Here is a 16,590-nt window from a genome sequence, read left to right on the forward strand (position 1 = left end):
TTATTACCAGAAAGAAACCCCACAGCACATGGTGACACAAGCCCCGCCATTCACTGCACCAAGGTTTGAATTACCCAGCGACAATATGCAGGGCAGTGTTGCAGAGAGGGACATAATACATAATACATTTTGCAGATGGCGTCTGTCCTTCCGCCCGCCCCCCTTGTCTGCAGATCGTGTGTGGGACAGAGGGTCCCCCTCCTAACTTCAAATCTGGGGGAGGAAACAATGCTGGTGTCAAGCGTGCCACTGCTGTTCTGGTCTGTATAAAATATGCGACTGGTGCGTACAGTAAGTAGGTTGGCAGCTGCAGGGTGGTAAACAAGGGAATTCACCAAGAGCAGTTGTCTCTGCTGGGTAGGCAATTCAGGCAGCTCAACTCTGCATGTGGGCGATCCAGATTCGTAGTGCAGGAAAGGGGGCTTTTACAGTGGAGTACGTGCTGGCGTTATGGCTGAAAAGGAGGGCAGGAACTCCAGTAATAACCCCATACTACCCAGGCATGGGGTCCTGTGAGCAGTCTCTAAAAAACAGTGACGCTCTCTACCGCGGCCCAAGCACACCCTCGTTCCTCATCCGCCCAGGTGCTGGTCTTACTCTCCTTTGCACCACCAGACAGCAACCTCCCTCCTGCTCCACTAACACGGCGCAAGTGACATAGGTGCCAGATGAGTCTCCAGTTGTTATAGATGAAGTGTGAAGCTGTCTCTGCCACGTACAGCTGCTGTGCGAATGTAGAACATTAAAAACAAGCATTGGCATAGCCAATCGGTCTTGCCTTTGGGACCTTTTAAGTGTTTAGCCATGCAGCACATTATCCTTTACATTACATTAGCCATTTAATACATAAAAGTTTGTGGTAAACTACTGCCTCAGGGCACCCAATGAGGTACGAAGCTACCTTGTAAAAACGATGTGAGTATCAAACAGCAGTGTTGATAGATAAGACCCCCATAACTCGCCATAAAGATGTTATGATAGCTTGGGCCTGAGTAGCCCAAATATCTTAAGTGCATTGCGCAAACCAGCTGTGGCTTATTGACAGTACACCTTGGGAGCAGCTGTATGTACATAATCACTAAACCGTGAAAGGAAGAAAAAGGCACCCAGCTTGCTGTACATGGCAAAACGAAGCAAATCACTACTTACATAGGCTGTAACTACGTTGCTGGGCTTGTGGCGCTAACATTAATAAAAGTGCGGCAGCCAGGGACGTCCGGCACTGCCTCCCAAGATGGGTAAATTGAGTACAATAATTTGACATAGGTATAAATCATTTAATAAAGCCATTTTCAAATGTAGCAGGTGGCGTTTCACTCTGTGTCCATAATATATATTTTGTCTCTTCGATTTCTCTCCCTGACATTTAACAGAACACTTCACTCCATTTATCATTCGCTCCCTGTAAGAACAGTTGAATTGATTTATTTATGTCTTTGCAGCATTCTGTGGTACCCTGTAGCCTTGCTAGGATGTGACTTATTTTAAAAAATCCAAACAATATCGTAGTTGCTTAAAATCAATCTTGTTAACTGTACTCCCAGTTCTCAATGATGCCCTTTGCCCAATTCAAGTGGATGCCTGCACTGTTCAGTGTTTACCACTAATGCCATGTACGAGTCGGTGACGAAGATTCCAAGACCACGCACGCTGAACACAGCGTTTTTTACATTTTCTGCTGCCTTGTTTGGGGTAATTAAGAAACGAAAACAAACGGTAAAAAAATCACTTTTCTCCTCCTGCTTGCAGAAAAGCAAAGCTGTGCAGGCTGGCTGTAAACTTCCAATTATTTTGCAAAAGAATCAGCGCTGCATCCTCCATCTTAAAACATTATAAACAGTTGCAGCAGCCTCAGCGATCGGAAAGCTGAAAGCAGTCTAATACGTTACTTGTCTTCGTTGGGTTGCTGGAGTGCAGACGAGTAGTCAATAATTCCTCCATTCATGTGCCTTTAAAAGCGCCTTGAAAGCAAAGCAGCCGCTGCCACATGGACCTTACTGCAAGCATGCCTGGATGGAAAGACAACTCGCAGAGAAACTTTAACTGTTTCCAGAGATCAGAAGAGAAGAAACACACTCACATACAAAACTACATAACAAGCGTGGTCGCGAAAGTGAAAGCGACCGCACTGTGTTTCATTAGTAACATGATCCACAACAACAAGGGAGGAATGCAGCTACCACAAGGCGCGCCACTGCTCGCTCCCGACACCAATCACTCTGGGAGTGAACATTTAGAGAAAAGGTGAGACATACACCAGCCTTTGGCCATTTGTGGGCTTTCATTATTGAAAGCCAAATGCAAAGGCCAATGGAATGTGTGGGAGTTGCCAAACACACACAGAGTAGTTTCGGGGACGTTTGGAGTGCTCACAAGAAGCCTCCCATAGAGCAGCACGTGTGCTGCGCTGCGCTCGACCTAACAATGAACATGAAGCGCAGCACCTGGCCGTCAAGCGGGCGCAGTGCAGACTATTCGTTGGAAAATGCAGCTTCAAGGACGGGCACTGCGCTTCATGTTAATTTTGTGTATGTTTTACTTTTGCACAGCAGCTGGATGTGGCAGAGGCAGCTTCACACATACCCCACACTTCATCTTTAGCAATGCTTGATAAATGGGCGAAGTGCTCGTATACAAGCATTGTTAAAGATTAAGTGCAGCTGTAGTGGTTGCTTTAATTACTCGTGCTCATCACGCGGTGCGTCGCGCGATGTGCATGCATCTTACATGTTATTATTTGATTACGGGTCAACGCCTGATGTGGTCGCATGCTTTGTATTTGTTTAATGATGCATCCACGCGCGATGTGTCCGTTTGGTGGTTATTACTCTAACGTGTGGCCAGTCACCGTTGGGTTTACCTCTGGATGGAAGCATCGCGTGGAGTTTATTATCTATTGGAAATAAACCTGACTTCAACTTTCCTTCGTTTCATCTGTGGATTATTCATCATAACATTTGGCGACGATCGGGAATAAAACTCCACCATACCCACGCAAGAATTTTTCATCAATATTTGATGTTAAATTAAGGACGTACTTTTGCCGTTTTCACTCTGTGAAGTACTTCGCTGAAACTTTCTGTACTCTTCACCGATGAATAAGGTACGTCAAAATATATTTTATGCGCGATTGGCTTAAATTTCAAGCGTGAAGATTGGCCATTATAGACAGTTTTACCTCTCATGTATGAGGATTGGCTATAAAAAACTACCCTATCTCACAAGCTTGAAGATTGGCCAGAAGAGACTTTAACTGAGATTGTCTTTTAGTCTGTTTTCTGTGACTCAGCTGTGATTCGCCGTTCGATATCCAATCCTTACTCCCGTTCTTCACGGAAGTCTTACAGGCGTTTCAAGCAATTAAGATGTCAATATGATAGACATCAGTGCGTTGCTACAGCGACACACACGCTTTCTCTCTTACAAAATGTCTATATTTTGGGATTCAAACCTACATCGGTGCGTTTTCTCAACGACGCACTCGTTCTTCGGAATTTCTCATTACAGCGCATTTCTACAGCGATGCGCACGTTTTGAGAATTCATTTGTGGTAAATACAAATACTAGCGCATTATTTCAGCGATGCGCACGCTTTGAAAATTCATTTTGTGATAACTTCACAGCGCATTTCTCCAGCGACGCGCACGCTTTTCATCTTTTAATTATTTTATTCCAACTTACCATAAATAAGATTTTATTTGATTTCCTTATTCACTGTTTGTATTACTGTTTTGAAGATTATCTCATATTCTTCACTGTTTGTATTATTATTTAAAGGTTATTTTGACTGAGGGGGATATTGTGTACCGTTCAATTTTCTATGGCTAATTTACATTTACAACATATCACTCAACCTCCTCATTTTTTGAGTAAACCTGGAAGCCCTGAAATAATCTGGAAAGAATGGTTCGCTTTATTTGAAAATCATCTTATTGCTATAGATGCTATGGATTTTTCCTCTGAACGCAAATTTGCAATTCTTTTTGGGTGCCTTGGTCAAGCAGCTCAACGTATTTTTAAAAGCATTCCTCCTCCTGCTCAAAGTGGTGACCGTAATTGGAATGTATATCTTGAAGCAGTAGCTCGTTTAAAAAAACAATTTGCCGAAGAACCAAATATTATGTTAGAAAGACATAACTTTTATGCTAGGAAACATAGAGAAGGTGAAAAGGTTGAAGAATACATTTCTGCCCTTAGAGTTTTGGCCTCTTTGCGATAATTATATCAGGGACCAGTTTGTTTTCAACTGTTCTTCACGGAAGATTAAAGAAAGAATTCTTGGTTGCAAAAATCCATCTCTAAATGAGGTAATCAAACTTTCTCTAAGCATTGAACGTTCTGCAATCACTAGCAAAGTCATGGCTGATGCGTCAAAAAGTGGGGTCAATTCAGTTAATATGTCTGATCCTTGTCGAGAAAATTCTGTGTGTTCTGTAAATTTTAAAAACAAAAATGTAAAATTTGTTAAAAAAAAACAATCTAATTTTTGTTACAGATGTGGATCGAAGAACCAGTTGGGCAATTTTCAAGGATGTCCTGCTATAAACAGACGTTGTGTCATTTGCAAAAAGATGGGCCATTTTCAAGGTGTTTGTAGGAATGTAAAGAAAGCACCTACAGTTAACTATGTTGAATCTGATGTTATTGATGATTGTGCCAATTCTTTTAGTAATATTGTTGTCACTTTAGATGATAACGGCCAAGTTAACGATATAAAAGGTCCTTTATGCTCTGCTATAATTAATAGTGTTCCTTTACAAGTGATGGCGGACTCTGGTTCCCCTTTTACTATTCTGAGAGATTCTACTTTCTATGACTTATGGAAAAAAACAAGTTGAATTGTTAGGTTCTGATGTAAACCCGAAAGCCTTTAGTGAAAAAGACATCAACATGATTGGGTATTTCGAGGGTTTAGTACAATGTTTAGGTAGAGAAACTATTACCAAAATTTATGTTGCTGAGAAAGGCAAAAATATAGTTGGCTGGAAGGATCTTGCCCGCATGGGATTATATTTAGTTCCTGGTGATGATAATCCAGTTAAGGTTGGGGATCTTCCTACGTCAAGTGTTGGGTGCATGTCTGATGGTCAAATTTTTGATGCAAAACAGATTATGGAAGAGTTTAAACCTGTGTTCTGTAACAAAGTTGGCAGTGTTGAGGGTTTTGAGCATAGAATAAGATTGATCCCTGGGGCTCAACCTGTAGCTCATAAAGTTAGATCTGTCCCTTTGAGCGTTCGTGCGGAATTAGACAAGTCTTTGAAAGATCTGTGTGAACAAGGTATTATTCAACCAGTTGATTCTTCACAGTGGGTGGCACCGATTGTGGTCGCTCGCAAAAAGACTGGCGAAATTAGGCTATGTGCGGATTTAAGCGGTTTAAACAAGAATATTATTGTGGATTGCCACCCTCTGCCAAAGATCCATGAGCTTCTCGCTAATCTTGGCGGGGCTAGGTGGTTTTCTCTGATCGACTTAAAGTCGGCTTATCATCAGGTCGCTTTATCAAAAGAGTCTCAGGAGTTAACCACTTTTATTACCCCGTTTGGCGCTTTTAAGTTTTTACGCCTTCCCTTTGGCCTAGCTTCAGCTGGCAGTGTCTTCCAGAAGCTTATGGATTCTCTTTTCTGTGAGGTGCCTGGAGTTTAGGCTTACCTCGATGACATTTTGATTTTCGCTAAGTCTTTAGAGGAGCATAATACAATTTTGAGATGTGTCCTTACCATTTTGATGTCTAAAAAAATGACTGTCCACGGTGACAAGTGCAAATTCGCTGTTAACAAGCTTGATTATTTGGGTCATACTATTTCCCGTGAGGGGATTAAACCGAAGTTCTCTGTGATTAGAGCCATAGAAGATGCCAAACCGCCATCTGACAAGGACTCTCTCAGATCGTTTCTTGGTCTGACAGAGTACTATGCCAGATTCGTCCCTACTTATTTTGAGTTGGTTGAACCTCTACGCGGCTTATTGAGAAAAGGCTGCAGCTTTGCCTGGTCTCCTGAGTTAGACAAAGTTTTTAATGATGTTAAAAAATTGATTGTGTCTGTTAAAGCTCTTCACGCTTTCAGAGATGATTGTCTTTCTGTCATAACAGTGGATGCAAGTATCACTGGTTTGGGTGCAGTATTAACTCAGAAAGTAGGAGGAAATGAACAGACAGTTGCTTTTGCTTCACGTTCGCTTAAGTCATTTGAGACCAGATATAGCACAATTGAAAGGGAAACATTAGCTTGTGTGTGGGCAGTTCAGAAATTTAGAACATATATCTGGGGTCGGAAATTTGAGCTCGTTACCGACCATAAGCCTCTTGTCTATATTTTTGAGAAGGTCAATTCTTCATGTATGTCGGCTAGATTGATGAGGTTGGTTTCTAAATTACAGGAGTTCCATTTTGAGGTCAAACACATTAGTGGTGGTAAAAATGTTAGGGCCGACTGTCTTTCAAGACTTTCCATGGTTAAGGATGATGATGAGGATATCTCTGTTGAGGATATTGAATGTGTTACCATGGTGGATGCTGTTGGTGAATTGACCCCTGTTTTATCTGAGAATGATTGGAAATCTGCAGGTGAAAGTGATTCAGTCCTTCAGACGGTTATTCACTATTCGATCCGTAGATGGCCGGAGCCTAGGTGTCTGGAGGGTGAATTACGTCGTTTTTCACAGGTTGCTGATGAGCTTTCAGTTGAGAATAATATTGTTCGCAGAGGGGACAGATTTATTCCTCCTTTCAAATTACGGCCTTTGATTATAGGTGAAGCTCACAAAGGTCATTTGGGGATTACTAAAACCATTATGAGAATTAAGGAACATTATTGGTGGCCCTCTTTGGATGTACAGGTCAAGAGATTAATTGATTCTTGTCCAGAATGCCTGGTTTCTGATAAACATTGGCATACAATGAAAGTATCTTTATCTCCAACTGAATTTCCACATGCAGCATGGGAAAAAGTTGGTAGTGATGTTTCAGGTCCTTATTCTATTTTGGACGAGGAATGCAAGTATGTTATCTTATTAGTGGATTATTATTCCAAGTGGATGTACCACGAATTTGTTAAATCACCCGATTCTGACTCTACTATTTCATTTTTTTAAAGAATTTTTGATGTGGAGGGGGCTCCTAGGGTGCTTGTCAGTGATAATGGCACACATTTTGTTTCCGATAAAATGAGGAAATTTCTTGGTGATCTAGATGTTAAACAACTCAAAGTTGCTTTATATTCCCCATCTTCAAATGGTTTGGTGGAAAGAGGAAATAAAGTGATTAAGGAGGGCATTCAGACGGCGTTGGCTTGTGGAATGAATGCAATTAGTTTCATTAGGGAGAAAGTTTGGCATTACAACACTTCTCCACACTGTACTACAGGAGTCTCTCCTTTTATGTTGTTGAGGAACAGAGGTTCGCATTCTAATTTGTTTCCTTCCTGGCTTCAGAAATTATCCGGGGATAAGGAAATTGACCTGGGTGTTATCCGAAAAAGAGTGGATGCCAAACAAATACTTATGAGGAAAAATGTTGTCTAAATGTAATGCTACTCCTGTGGATATTTCTATGGATGACTGTGTTTTGATCAAAAAGCCTGTTAAAGGTAAAAAAGGAGAGTCTGAGTTTTTTTAACCTTTAAGGGTTCTTAAAGTCAGTAAGGGTGCTGCTTTCATTGATGGTAAAGGTTGGTGGAACAAGCGCCATCTTGTAAAAGTTTCTCATCAACAAGCCAACATCATTAAAAACATAAGGAATGAACCTGTTGAGGATTTGGATTGGTGTCATTGGTTAAATGACCCTATTGATGTGAACGGATGTGTTAATACTCATGTTCAATCGACCAATGGTTGTGTTAATTCCTCTGATACCAATTCGACCAATACTTCCTCTTCACAGGTTATTTCTTCTTATGGCAGAGTCATCAGAGCACCTAGAAAATTCAATGATTTTGTAAGGTATTGAAGTTTGATGATTTCTTCTGATGTTAATTTGTTTTTGTTTTTGTTTTGTTTCTAATTGTCATTATAAGGGGGAAGGTGGTGTAGTGGTTGCTTTAATTACTCGTGCTCATCACGCGGTGCGTCGCGAGATGTGCACGCATCTTACATGTTATTATTTGACTACGGGTCCACGCGTGATGTGGTCGCATGCTTTGTATTTGTTTAATGATGCATCCACGCGCGATGTGTCCGTTTGGTGGTTATTACTCTAACGTGTGGCCAGTCACCGTTGGGGTTTACCTCTGGATGGAAGCATCGCGCAGAGTTTATTATCTATTGGAAATAAACCTGACTTCAACTTTCCTTCGTTTCATCTGTGGATTATTCATCATAACAGCAGCGTATGTTTGAGACTATGTTGGCCCACGAAACGCCAAAAATAAAAAAAACGTAATGCAGCAAACCCCAATACATGAACCACAATGAAAGGAGCCATGTAGCAGGGGCAATCGCCTCGGCTTTAACAAACGCCCACAAGGCGAGACAACCAAGACAATAGGATTTATAAGGGCATGCCAAGCAACCAAGCAAAAACCGGTACGCTTGTTTCATTGCACAGAGGAATTACTAAATGCCTCGCAGAGCAGCGCATGTGCGCTAGCTCTAGGCTTGACCTAAAAGTGGTGTATAGAAAGCACACATTGCTAAAAAATTATCACAATCCCAAATGAAGTCCCACAATGTCTCCTCAATGAAGAAAGGGGAACATGGTTCAGGGTTGAAGATGCAATAACGACCCCCAGAGGGTGGAAAAACTTGATACTGGAGGAAGATGAAACCAGAATAAAACTGCAGTCAATCAGCAACATGCCACAGCTAACCACATACCAAATGGAGGTAAAGACTGGAAAATACTCACAAAAAATCCAAGGACCATGAGGCCAGGCAAAAACCTCATAAGACTAAGGACTATCAATCCCAAACCACTTCCTCACCACTACAACCTTGCTAAAATAATAAATGGGGTGTAGAAAACAGAGACAAAAAAGGGAGAAAAGAAGCCCAATTATTGCAAAGACTGCATATGAAGTAGCAGAAGGCCACTACATGAAACAGACGGCAAGAATTGCAACAAACTGAAATCCCAAACCATGCTGCCATCTACACCGCAAATACCTGCTGCAGGTCACTGACAACACGTCATCATACGAAGTGAGCACAGATGTGCATTAGAATGAAAGCACGACAAAAGATGAATGTGAGGGAAAGGACAATAAAGATCCCAGCACTTGAAAAGCAGCGAGCCCCCAAATGATTCCATTTTACCACCAGCTCTGTCCTTCACCAAACTTCCAGCTTTCTATATTAATGGGTTAGGTGTTTTTTTCCATTCTCGACATCTGGCGCATAACAGAATAAACCCATTCACTTGAAGGAACGCTACTGGGACTCTCAACCCCTCTCCTCTAGCCTTATGGGACCCGAAGCCTGTCTGTGGTAGCAGGTTAGTCTACAACAGTCAGCCAGCGCACTAGTAGGCAGTATATTTTCTGAAGTCCCCTCTAAGGTACACTCTGGATGCATGTATTATTAAATCCATCACTGAAATCAGTGTGGGTTTATTACTACGAGATGTTTGATGACAAACATCTCTAGTCTCAGTGATGCCATCATGTAGCGGGAGAACTTGTAAACAGGAGTGTCCAGCACATGTTCTCAAAATGGCGTCCCTGTTCACTTGTAATATCTAAGAATCGATCGGACATCACAGGGTCATATCTGCTCATGCAGATATGTCCACACTGTAAGAAACTGGATCTATATTTACTGAACCAAAGTGTGGTACAGTGTGTATAGATTTCAAGGGTCTCCAGAAGTTTGGCAGAGGCTAAAGTTAGATAGATACTTACTCTCTAATGTGGTAGCTTGGTCGAGCAGTAAGGCGGTATCAGAGGACACTGTACAACATTGAATGTACATAGTCAGCAAATGGTCTCACACACTCAAGAACTGAACTCTAGGCCGACTGTTGTGTATAAAAAAAATATACTGTTTTATTTCTACAAGCAAGCCTAGTGCAGGCAAGCATAAAAATTCTTTTCAGTAGTAAATTACTTGTATGAACACATTACAAAATAGCAGTGTAACTTGGACTGGTTTTGGTTACAGTTTTAAGAAAACAGTTTGCAACACATTGCAGGTAAAGGACATTCAATTGAATGGGCTTTTTAAGTAAAATACAGTTAATTACTTTTCAGATTACTTTTGCTAACACAGAACTGGGTCCTAGATTCAGCCCTGGGACATTTCCTGAAAACAGGTGAGTATATGCGTTTTGGTTAAAGGTACGATTTTTAAGGAATTTTATTGCATTTTAAAAGTAGACACAAACTTTTTCACATAGAATCACCAATGTTATCCTATAGGAGGAAATTCACTTAGCAGGTAAGTTAGGTTATCGTTACTTTTTATTACTCAGTGCTGGATCCGGGATTCAGCACTGGGACATTTCCTGAAAACAGTTGAAAAAATGTGTTTTGGTTATTCGGCTGATTTTATTGGCAGTTTTCAAAAGTCGACACTTGAAAAAAGTGTCAATGTTATCCTATGAGGAAAAATGGGTTATCGGTTTCAAGGTAAGTAATCGGTCTTTTGTGTTAGGGTTCTAGGGTTGGACTCAGGGGTCTCCCAGGGTCAGTGATGCACTGCTGCACCCTCAGCGGCACACAGGAGGCCGTGTGCAGAGTGTTGAGACCCAATGTTATCCTATGAAGGATAGAGGGGATCCGGTTGGTGGCGGCAGACAAGCAGGCCACAGGGTTGTGGGAGCAAAAGTTCCTAGGGTTAAGCTCATGGCACGTTGGGGAGCAAGTTAGCACCAAAGGGGCACTCTCAGCGGCGCATGGGCAACCGGGTGCAGGGTGCTTTTTTGAGGTCGGGTGCCCTGTTGATTTCAATGGGGATTCTCCGGGACAAAGAAACACTGTAGGGCTCGAGGACGAGGATCTTCCAGGAGTGACCACCACTTTGAGGGGTAAGTTGGGATGCAGAGGGATGGTTAGGCACCCCTGGGTTGGGCACACAAGGCCGTGGGGCGCAGGGGTGCTTTTGGACGTCGGATTTTCTTATCCGCTCTAGTCGCGGTAGGGGGGTCCTTTGGATTGAGGCTGCAGGCGTCGTCAGGAGGCTTGAGGCAGGTCAGGGGTCGCCGGATCCTCGGTCAGGATCGCTGGGGGGACCTCCTCAAGGTATTTGTTCACTCAAACACGGCCCGGGCTCGGCAACGTGCAGAGTGTGCTGGATTCGCCGTTTCCGGCTGGCTCCAGAAGCTGGAGTTTGAACAGGTCTGGTATTCACGGGAGAAACAGCTTGGAAAGTGATAAAGGCAGGTCCTACAGAGTTTTTGAGGTTGCTGGCTGCTGGACACGCCAGGGTATCGCAGGAGAAGGTTCGAGGGGAGACAGGCCTGTAGAGCTGCGGCCAAGTCAGTGGGTGTCGTCCTCTTGTTAGCTCTGCACAGTTTCTCGTCCTTTTCTTGTGGTTGCTGGACTTGAGGAAGGAAGGTTCAGGGTGCCCCAAAATACTAAATTTAGGGTAGTTACAGGTAGGTAAAGGGCAGGGACCAATGGGTCCCTCCCCTGGGGCAGGTACACCCCCTATTCTGACACTCTCCAGTGGGAGGGGGGGCAGGAGCCTGTCCTTGGTTGGCTGGGTCCCCCCATCCTCAAAATGGCAGGGACTCGAGGTTGCGCTTGACCTCGTCTCCCCCACATTAGGTGTTGAGTTAGCAGAGGTGGGCACACCTCTCTTCCTCACTGTTTTTCCCGCCGGTTCTCCCAACCAAAGTGGGGGGTAGAACCAGTGGAGGCCAGTTGCTGAGTACAGCAAGTGGTCTGGAGATGCTCACAAAGGCAGCAAGCCTTTGAAGCTTCTCCTCCGTTAACCATGCCCATCCTGGGGTTGCAGGCTTGGCACCTCGTCCCAGAGTGGTCTTTGTTTCTGACCCCCCCCCCCCCCCCCGAGAGCAGCAAGCTCTCGATAGAGGGGTCCAGAGACATGTCTGGTGGTGGCAGCCTAGGCAGCCACTGAGTCAGGTCACTAGGAGTAGGTTGGGTTTCAGGGGGCATCTCCAAGATGCCCTCTGTCGTGCAACTTACATTGAATCACACACTTGCATCAGAGTGGGTTTAATGTGCTTAGAAGTTTGATACCAAACTTCCCAGTCTTCAGTGCAGCCATTATGGGGCTGTGGAGTTCATAATGACAAACTCCCAGCACCATATACTGTTAATGCAGCAATGCACTTATAGTGCCCAGGAATGGACCTGGGTACTGGAGGGGTACAGGGCTCATGCACCTGTACCTTCACCACTGGCGTAGGGCACCCAGCGAGAGGGGTGACCTATGAATGCCAGAGCAGTGTTTTGTTGGCATGGCACGCAGGGATGTGTAACATGTCGACTCTTCACTATGTTCTTCACTAAGACACGCAGCCTGCCAAGGCAGTGTGTGTGTGTCTGGGTACAGGGTCGCTAAGGGTGGCACCATAATACTGATGCCCTTAGATGTCTTCCCAGGTCACAGTGCCCTGGGTACCTGTGGTACCATTTACCAGGGGCTGAACTGTGGCCAGAGATGCCTATTGGGTTCGTTTTTGGGGGAAGAACACAGGTCCTGGGAACCTGATTGGCAGGGCCCCGGGCACACCAAGGAAAAGTGCTTCAGTAGTCTGGCAAAAAGTGGGGGGGGTTACTGCAACAGAAACCCACTTTCCTACACACACATGCAGTTTAGTGCACCCTATCTTAGGGCTGTAAGGTCTGTTGTAGGGGTGACTAACCTAAACTGCATGCAGTGCCTGCGGGCATGGCACACAGGAGGTGTGCCATATTCTCTGCACCATGGCACGTAGTCTGCAATAGCAGAACTTCGAGACCACCCTCTTTAGCCTCCTTGCCCTATGTACCAGGGGTACCATTTACTAGGTACTTACAAGGGGTGCTAAAAGTATTGCCAATTGGGGGACAAGTGCACAGTTTTCTGTCGAGGGATCTGGTACTTGGGACCTGGTAGCAGGAACCCAGTGCACGTCTGTCAAAATTGAATCAGAAGCCAGGCAAAATGTGGGGGTGACCATGTCAAAAGGGGGCACTTTCCTATACATGGTACACACACAACTGAGTAGTGAAAGAGTCCATCCTAAAGTGCTGAAACTTGCAACTGTGATCTACTATAAAAGACTAGGATTCAATTCAACTTCTTTCCATGTACAACCACCAACTCGGAAAAACCTTAGAAGTAACAAGCCTGATACACGCAAAATAGGCTGTCTGGTTGCATTGAATGCAGCCCTAAGTCTGTCACAAGAAATACAGTGCAAATTAAATCTATATAACAAACAGGCCATAATACTAAAAAGGAAGAATCTCATGTACAAAAAGGTTTTAAATGTACTTTCGGGCAATGCCGTGAGGAGTAAAAAAAAAATTATATACCATCACAACAAAAATGATGCATGTGCCTTACCTTTTATTGTGGTGGATGAGCTCTGTCCCAGTAAGTCGAGCTGGGTCAACTGATGCTTTAGGGATGACTGAGTCAGCTGCTGGAAAGATATTAAAAGTTCTTCTGGAGGGTTGAAACCTAAACGGAGAGTATATCTGTTAAAATGGTCAACAACAAAAGTACGCGTTTGTGCCAAAATTGCACTAACTGAAGTTAAATACACAGAGTACTTCTGAAACTATGTTACAAGCTCATGAATGGTAGAAAAAATATGTAAGCAATATTGCCTAGCAGGATTTTTTGTTTTTGTTTTTTAAGAAAAATCTCCAGTTTAACTGGAATGACTTTTCAGAAAACAAATTTAAGGAACTATGTCCAAGATCCATGTATCAAGTAGGAAACCTTTCTATTAGACTAGGTATGGCTTGTTCATACTAAGTTTTGAGACACAGCCAGGCCTCACTATTCAAAAAGCCACATATATTGGCATTCTCCTTTGTACAATCAAAAATTCAATAGGGACATTTAAAAAGACCATGAAGAAAAACTCCTAGCCCAGCAAATTCTAGCTATGCTACAAAAGCACAGGTGAACGTATTTATTTTGTATTAAGTAATAAAAACGTTTTCTGTATTTGTTCCAAAAAAGAAGTTGTAGTGGTGAAAAAGTTACCTTTTTATCTTTACCCGACTTTCAATCATCAGGCAAAAATTCAAACACGAAAGTATAAAATTCAAAGCAGTTTCTAAACACCAATGTTAAGAAAAAAGTCTGAAGGAAATTAAGGGTGCATAATTAGATGTAAGAACAGTGGAAATGATGTATGAGAATATTTGCTATCCAATGCAGAACACAAATAGTGAAGGTAAAAAAATGAACTTCGAAAAAACGAAAACTCGGAAAGCTTTGAATTAAAATGGATGGCTAACGAAAGATTGTTCAAATGAAGGACTTTACTTCTATGACAAACAAGCATTTACAATGCAACGGTCTCGCCTTTGCAAAAGTTAGAGCTATTGCCATTGTAAATGACAACATTTTTATTTATGTGTTGGTTTTGAAAACAGATAAATAAATGGCATTGTCACATGTATATGTTACCCAAGGTACATAAGAATCTATATGACCCTCCTTTCAGACCAATAGTTTCGGGAATCGGATCATTGTTTGAACCATTGGGAAAATACATTGACCTGTTTTTACAACAATTTGTCACACGGTGGAAAACTAACATCAAAGACACCACGGATTTTTTGAATCACATGAACAGTCTAGACACAAATGAAAGCCATCAATGGATAATGTGCACCATAGACGTCACCGCTTTGTATACGTCCATCCCATTAAAAGAAGGCATCGAAGCAACAGAATGGGCTTTGCTACAGCTAGAGAATCTTGGTGCAAACAAAGTTTTAGTGTTAGAATTATTGACATTCTATCTCGAACACAGTTACTTCAAATTCGAAGAAGAGTTTTATTTACAAATCAGTGGAACAAGCATGGCATTTGGGGGAGCCCCAACATACGCAAAGATTTTTATGGCGCAGTTCGAGGAGCAACATATCTTGTCCAACACCAAATGGCAGGAGGATCTTATCATGTTTCGCCACTTTATCGATGATATTTTCCTGATATGGAAAGGTTCCCGTGAATCCCTTGAACAGAATATCAAAGAATTGAATGATAAAAACCCAAGAATTAAATTTACACATTCAATAAACAGTGAAGAAATATCGTTTCTCGATGTTAAGATCACAAAAAAGGAATCTAAAATCCAAACTCAAACATTCGTGAAAACGACGGACCGAAACAACACTCTACTGTACCAGAGTTTCCACTCTCCAAAATTGATTGAGAATTTACCTTTTTCACAAATGTTGAGAAGCAAAAGGATTTGCTCCACTACTGAAACCCACGAAGCGGATTTAAGGAGAATTAAGAAAAGATTTAGAGAAAGAGGCTACCCAAAAAAAAGCATTGAAAAGGCGGACGCACGAGTTAAAGACATCAACCGTGAAACACTACTGAAGAGCAAAATGAAACCCACCACAACCACACGCAATGTATTTGTTTCTAAATTCTCCACCAAAGCTATTAACATAAGGAAAATCATTTCAAAAAGATGGGAATTACTTCAAAACGATGAAGATTTTAACAACATTTTTCAAACTAAACCCATTTTTTCTTACACCAGAAGCCGGAATCTACAAGAATATCTCAAACAAACACCACCGCAAGACATTGCCCAACATAAAGGAATGCGAAAATGCAAAAATTGCATACATTGCAATAATGTAATGCAACAGAACTTTATAACTCACCCCAGAACTGGTGACAAATACACTTTGAAATTTACAGCCGATTGCAATACCAACTTTGTTATCTACTGCATAAAATGTCCTTGCGGCCTTATGTACATAGGCAAGACAGAAAGAAAACTCAAAGTCAGAATAGGAGAACACAAAAGCATGATCCGTAACCAAAACACTAAATCCAATTTGGCTGCACATTGGATCACGCATAAACATAACATCTCCCAAATGAGGTTCATGGACATTGAAAAAATAGAAGTAAGAGAAGGGACAGATAGTCGCAAGACCTTATCCCAAAGGGAAGTACTGTTCATCAAGAAGTTCCAAACAATGGAACCCCTAGGTTTAAACGATAAATTAGATCTGGGATGTTTTTTGTAAAGACAACTATGATGTCATAATTCGATGTTCACTGAACAGCACTATTTACTCATGTCGTGCATGTTTATATTCAGATTGCTACTGTGATGTTGTTAATAGGTAATATGATGTTAGTATTGTTTCAGGCAAACATGTAATCTAATTTAGCAAAATTGAAACTTGTACATACGCGTAGCTCACAATCACTGACATTTTTAGGTACTGTTATCACCCAATTTTTTTAATTTGGGTCAACTTATTCACGCAGGAACAAAGACCATGTTCAGTTTAGGAGATCGAGATTACTAATCTGATCTACTGAAAGATTGGCACTTCATATCGTAACATACACGACAGTCCCTGAAGTTTTAAGTCGCGTTATTGTATTATTCTATCATTGAGATTTATTGACTCATTTGCTTCACGTAGAGCTTTTTCTTTATTCTTTTTCTTTATTCTACCCCAGGGCACAGCGGTTCATCCA

At 42.2% G+C, this 16,590-nt stretch overlaps 1 protein-coding gene across 8 annotated transcripts in view; it reads right to left on the bottom strand.

Annotated features, from left to right (window-relative positions):
- RBM26 (RNA binding motif protein 26) overlaps nt 1-16,590 on the bottom strand; it is an 812,370-nt gene that overhangs the window by 456,106 nt on the left and 339,674 nt on the right. For all 8 annotated transcript variants that reach the window (XR_013599857.1, XR_013599856.1, XM_078657487.1 and 5 more), the window contains exon 11: nt 13,456-13,572. Coding sequence is in view for 6 of the 8 variants with exons in the window: in XM_078657487.1 (XP_078513613.1) it covers nt 13,456-13,572 (117 nt within the window). In the remaining 2 variants the exon portion in view is untranslated. The remainder of the gene's footprint in view (nt 1-13,455; nt 13,573-16,590) is intronic.

The sequence above is a fragment of the Lissotriton helveticus genome, chromosome 8 (assembly GCF_964261635.1).
Source record: "Lissotriton helveticus chromosome 8, aLisHel1.1, whole genome shotgun sequence".
In the NCBI taxonomy this organism is placed as follows: domain Eukaryota; kingdom Metazoa; phylum Chordata; class Amphibia; order Caudata; family Salamandridae; genus Lissotriton; species Lissotriton helveticus.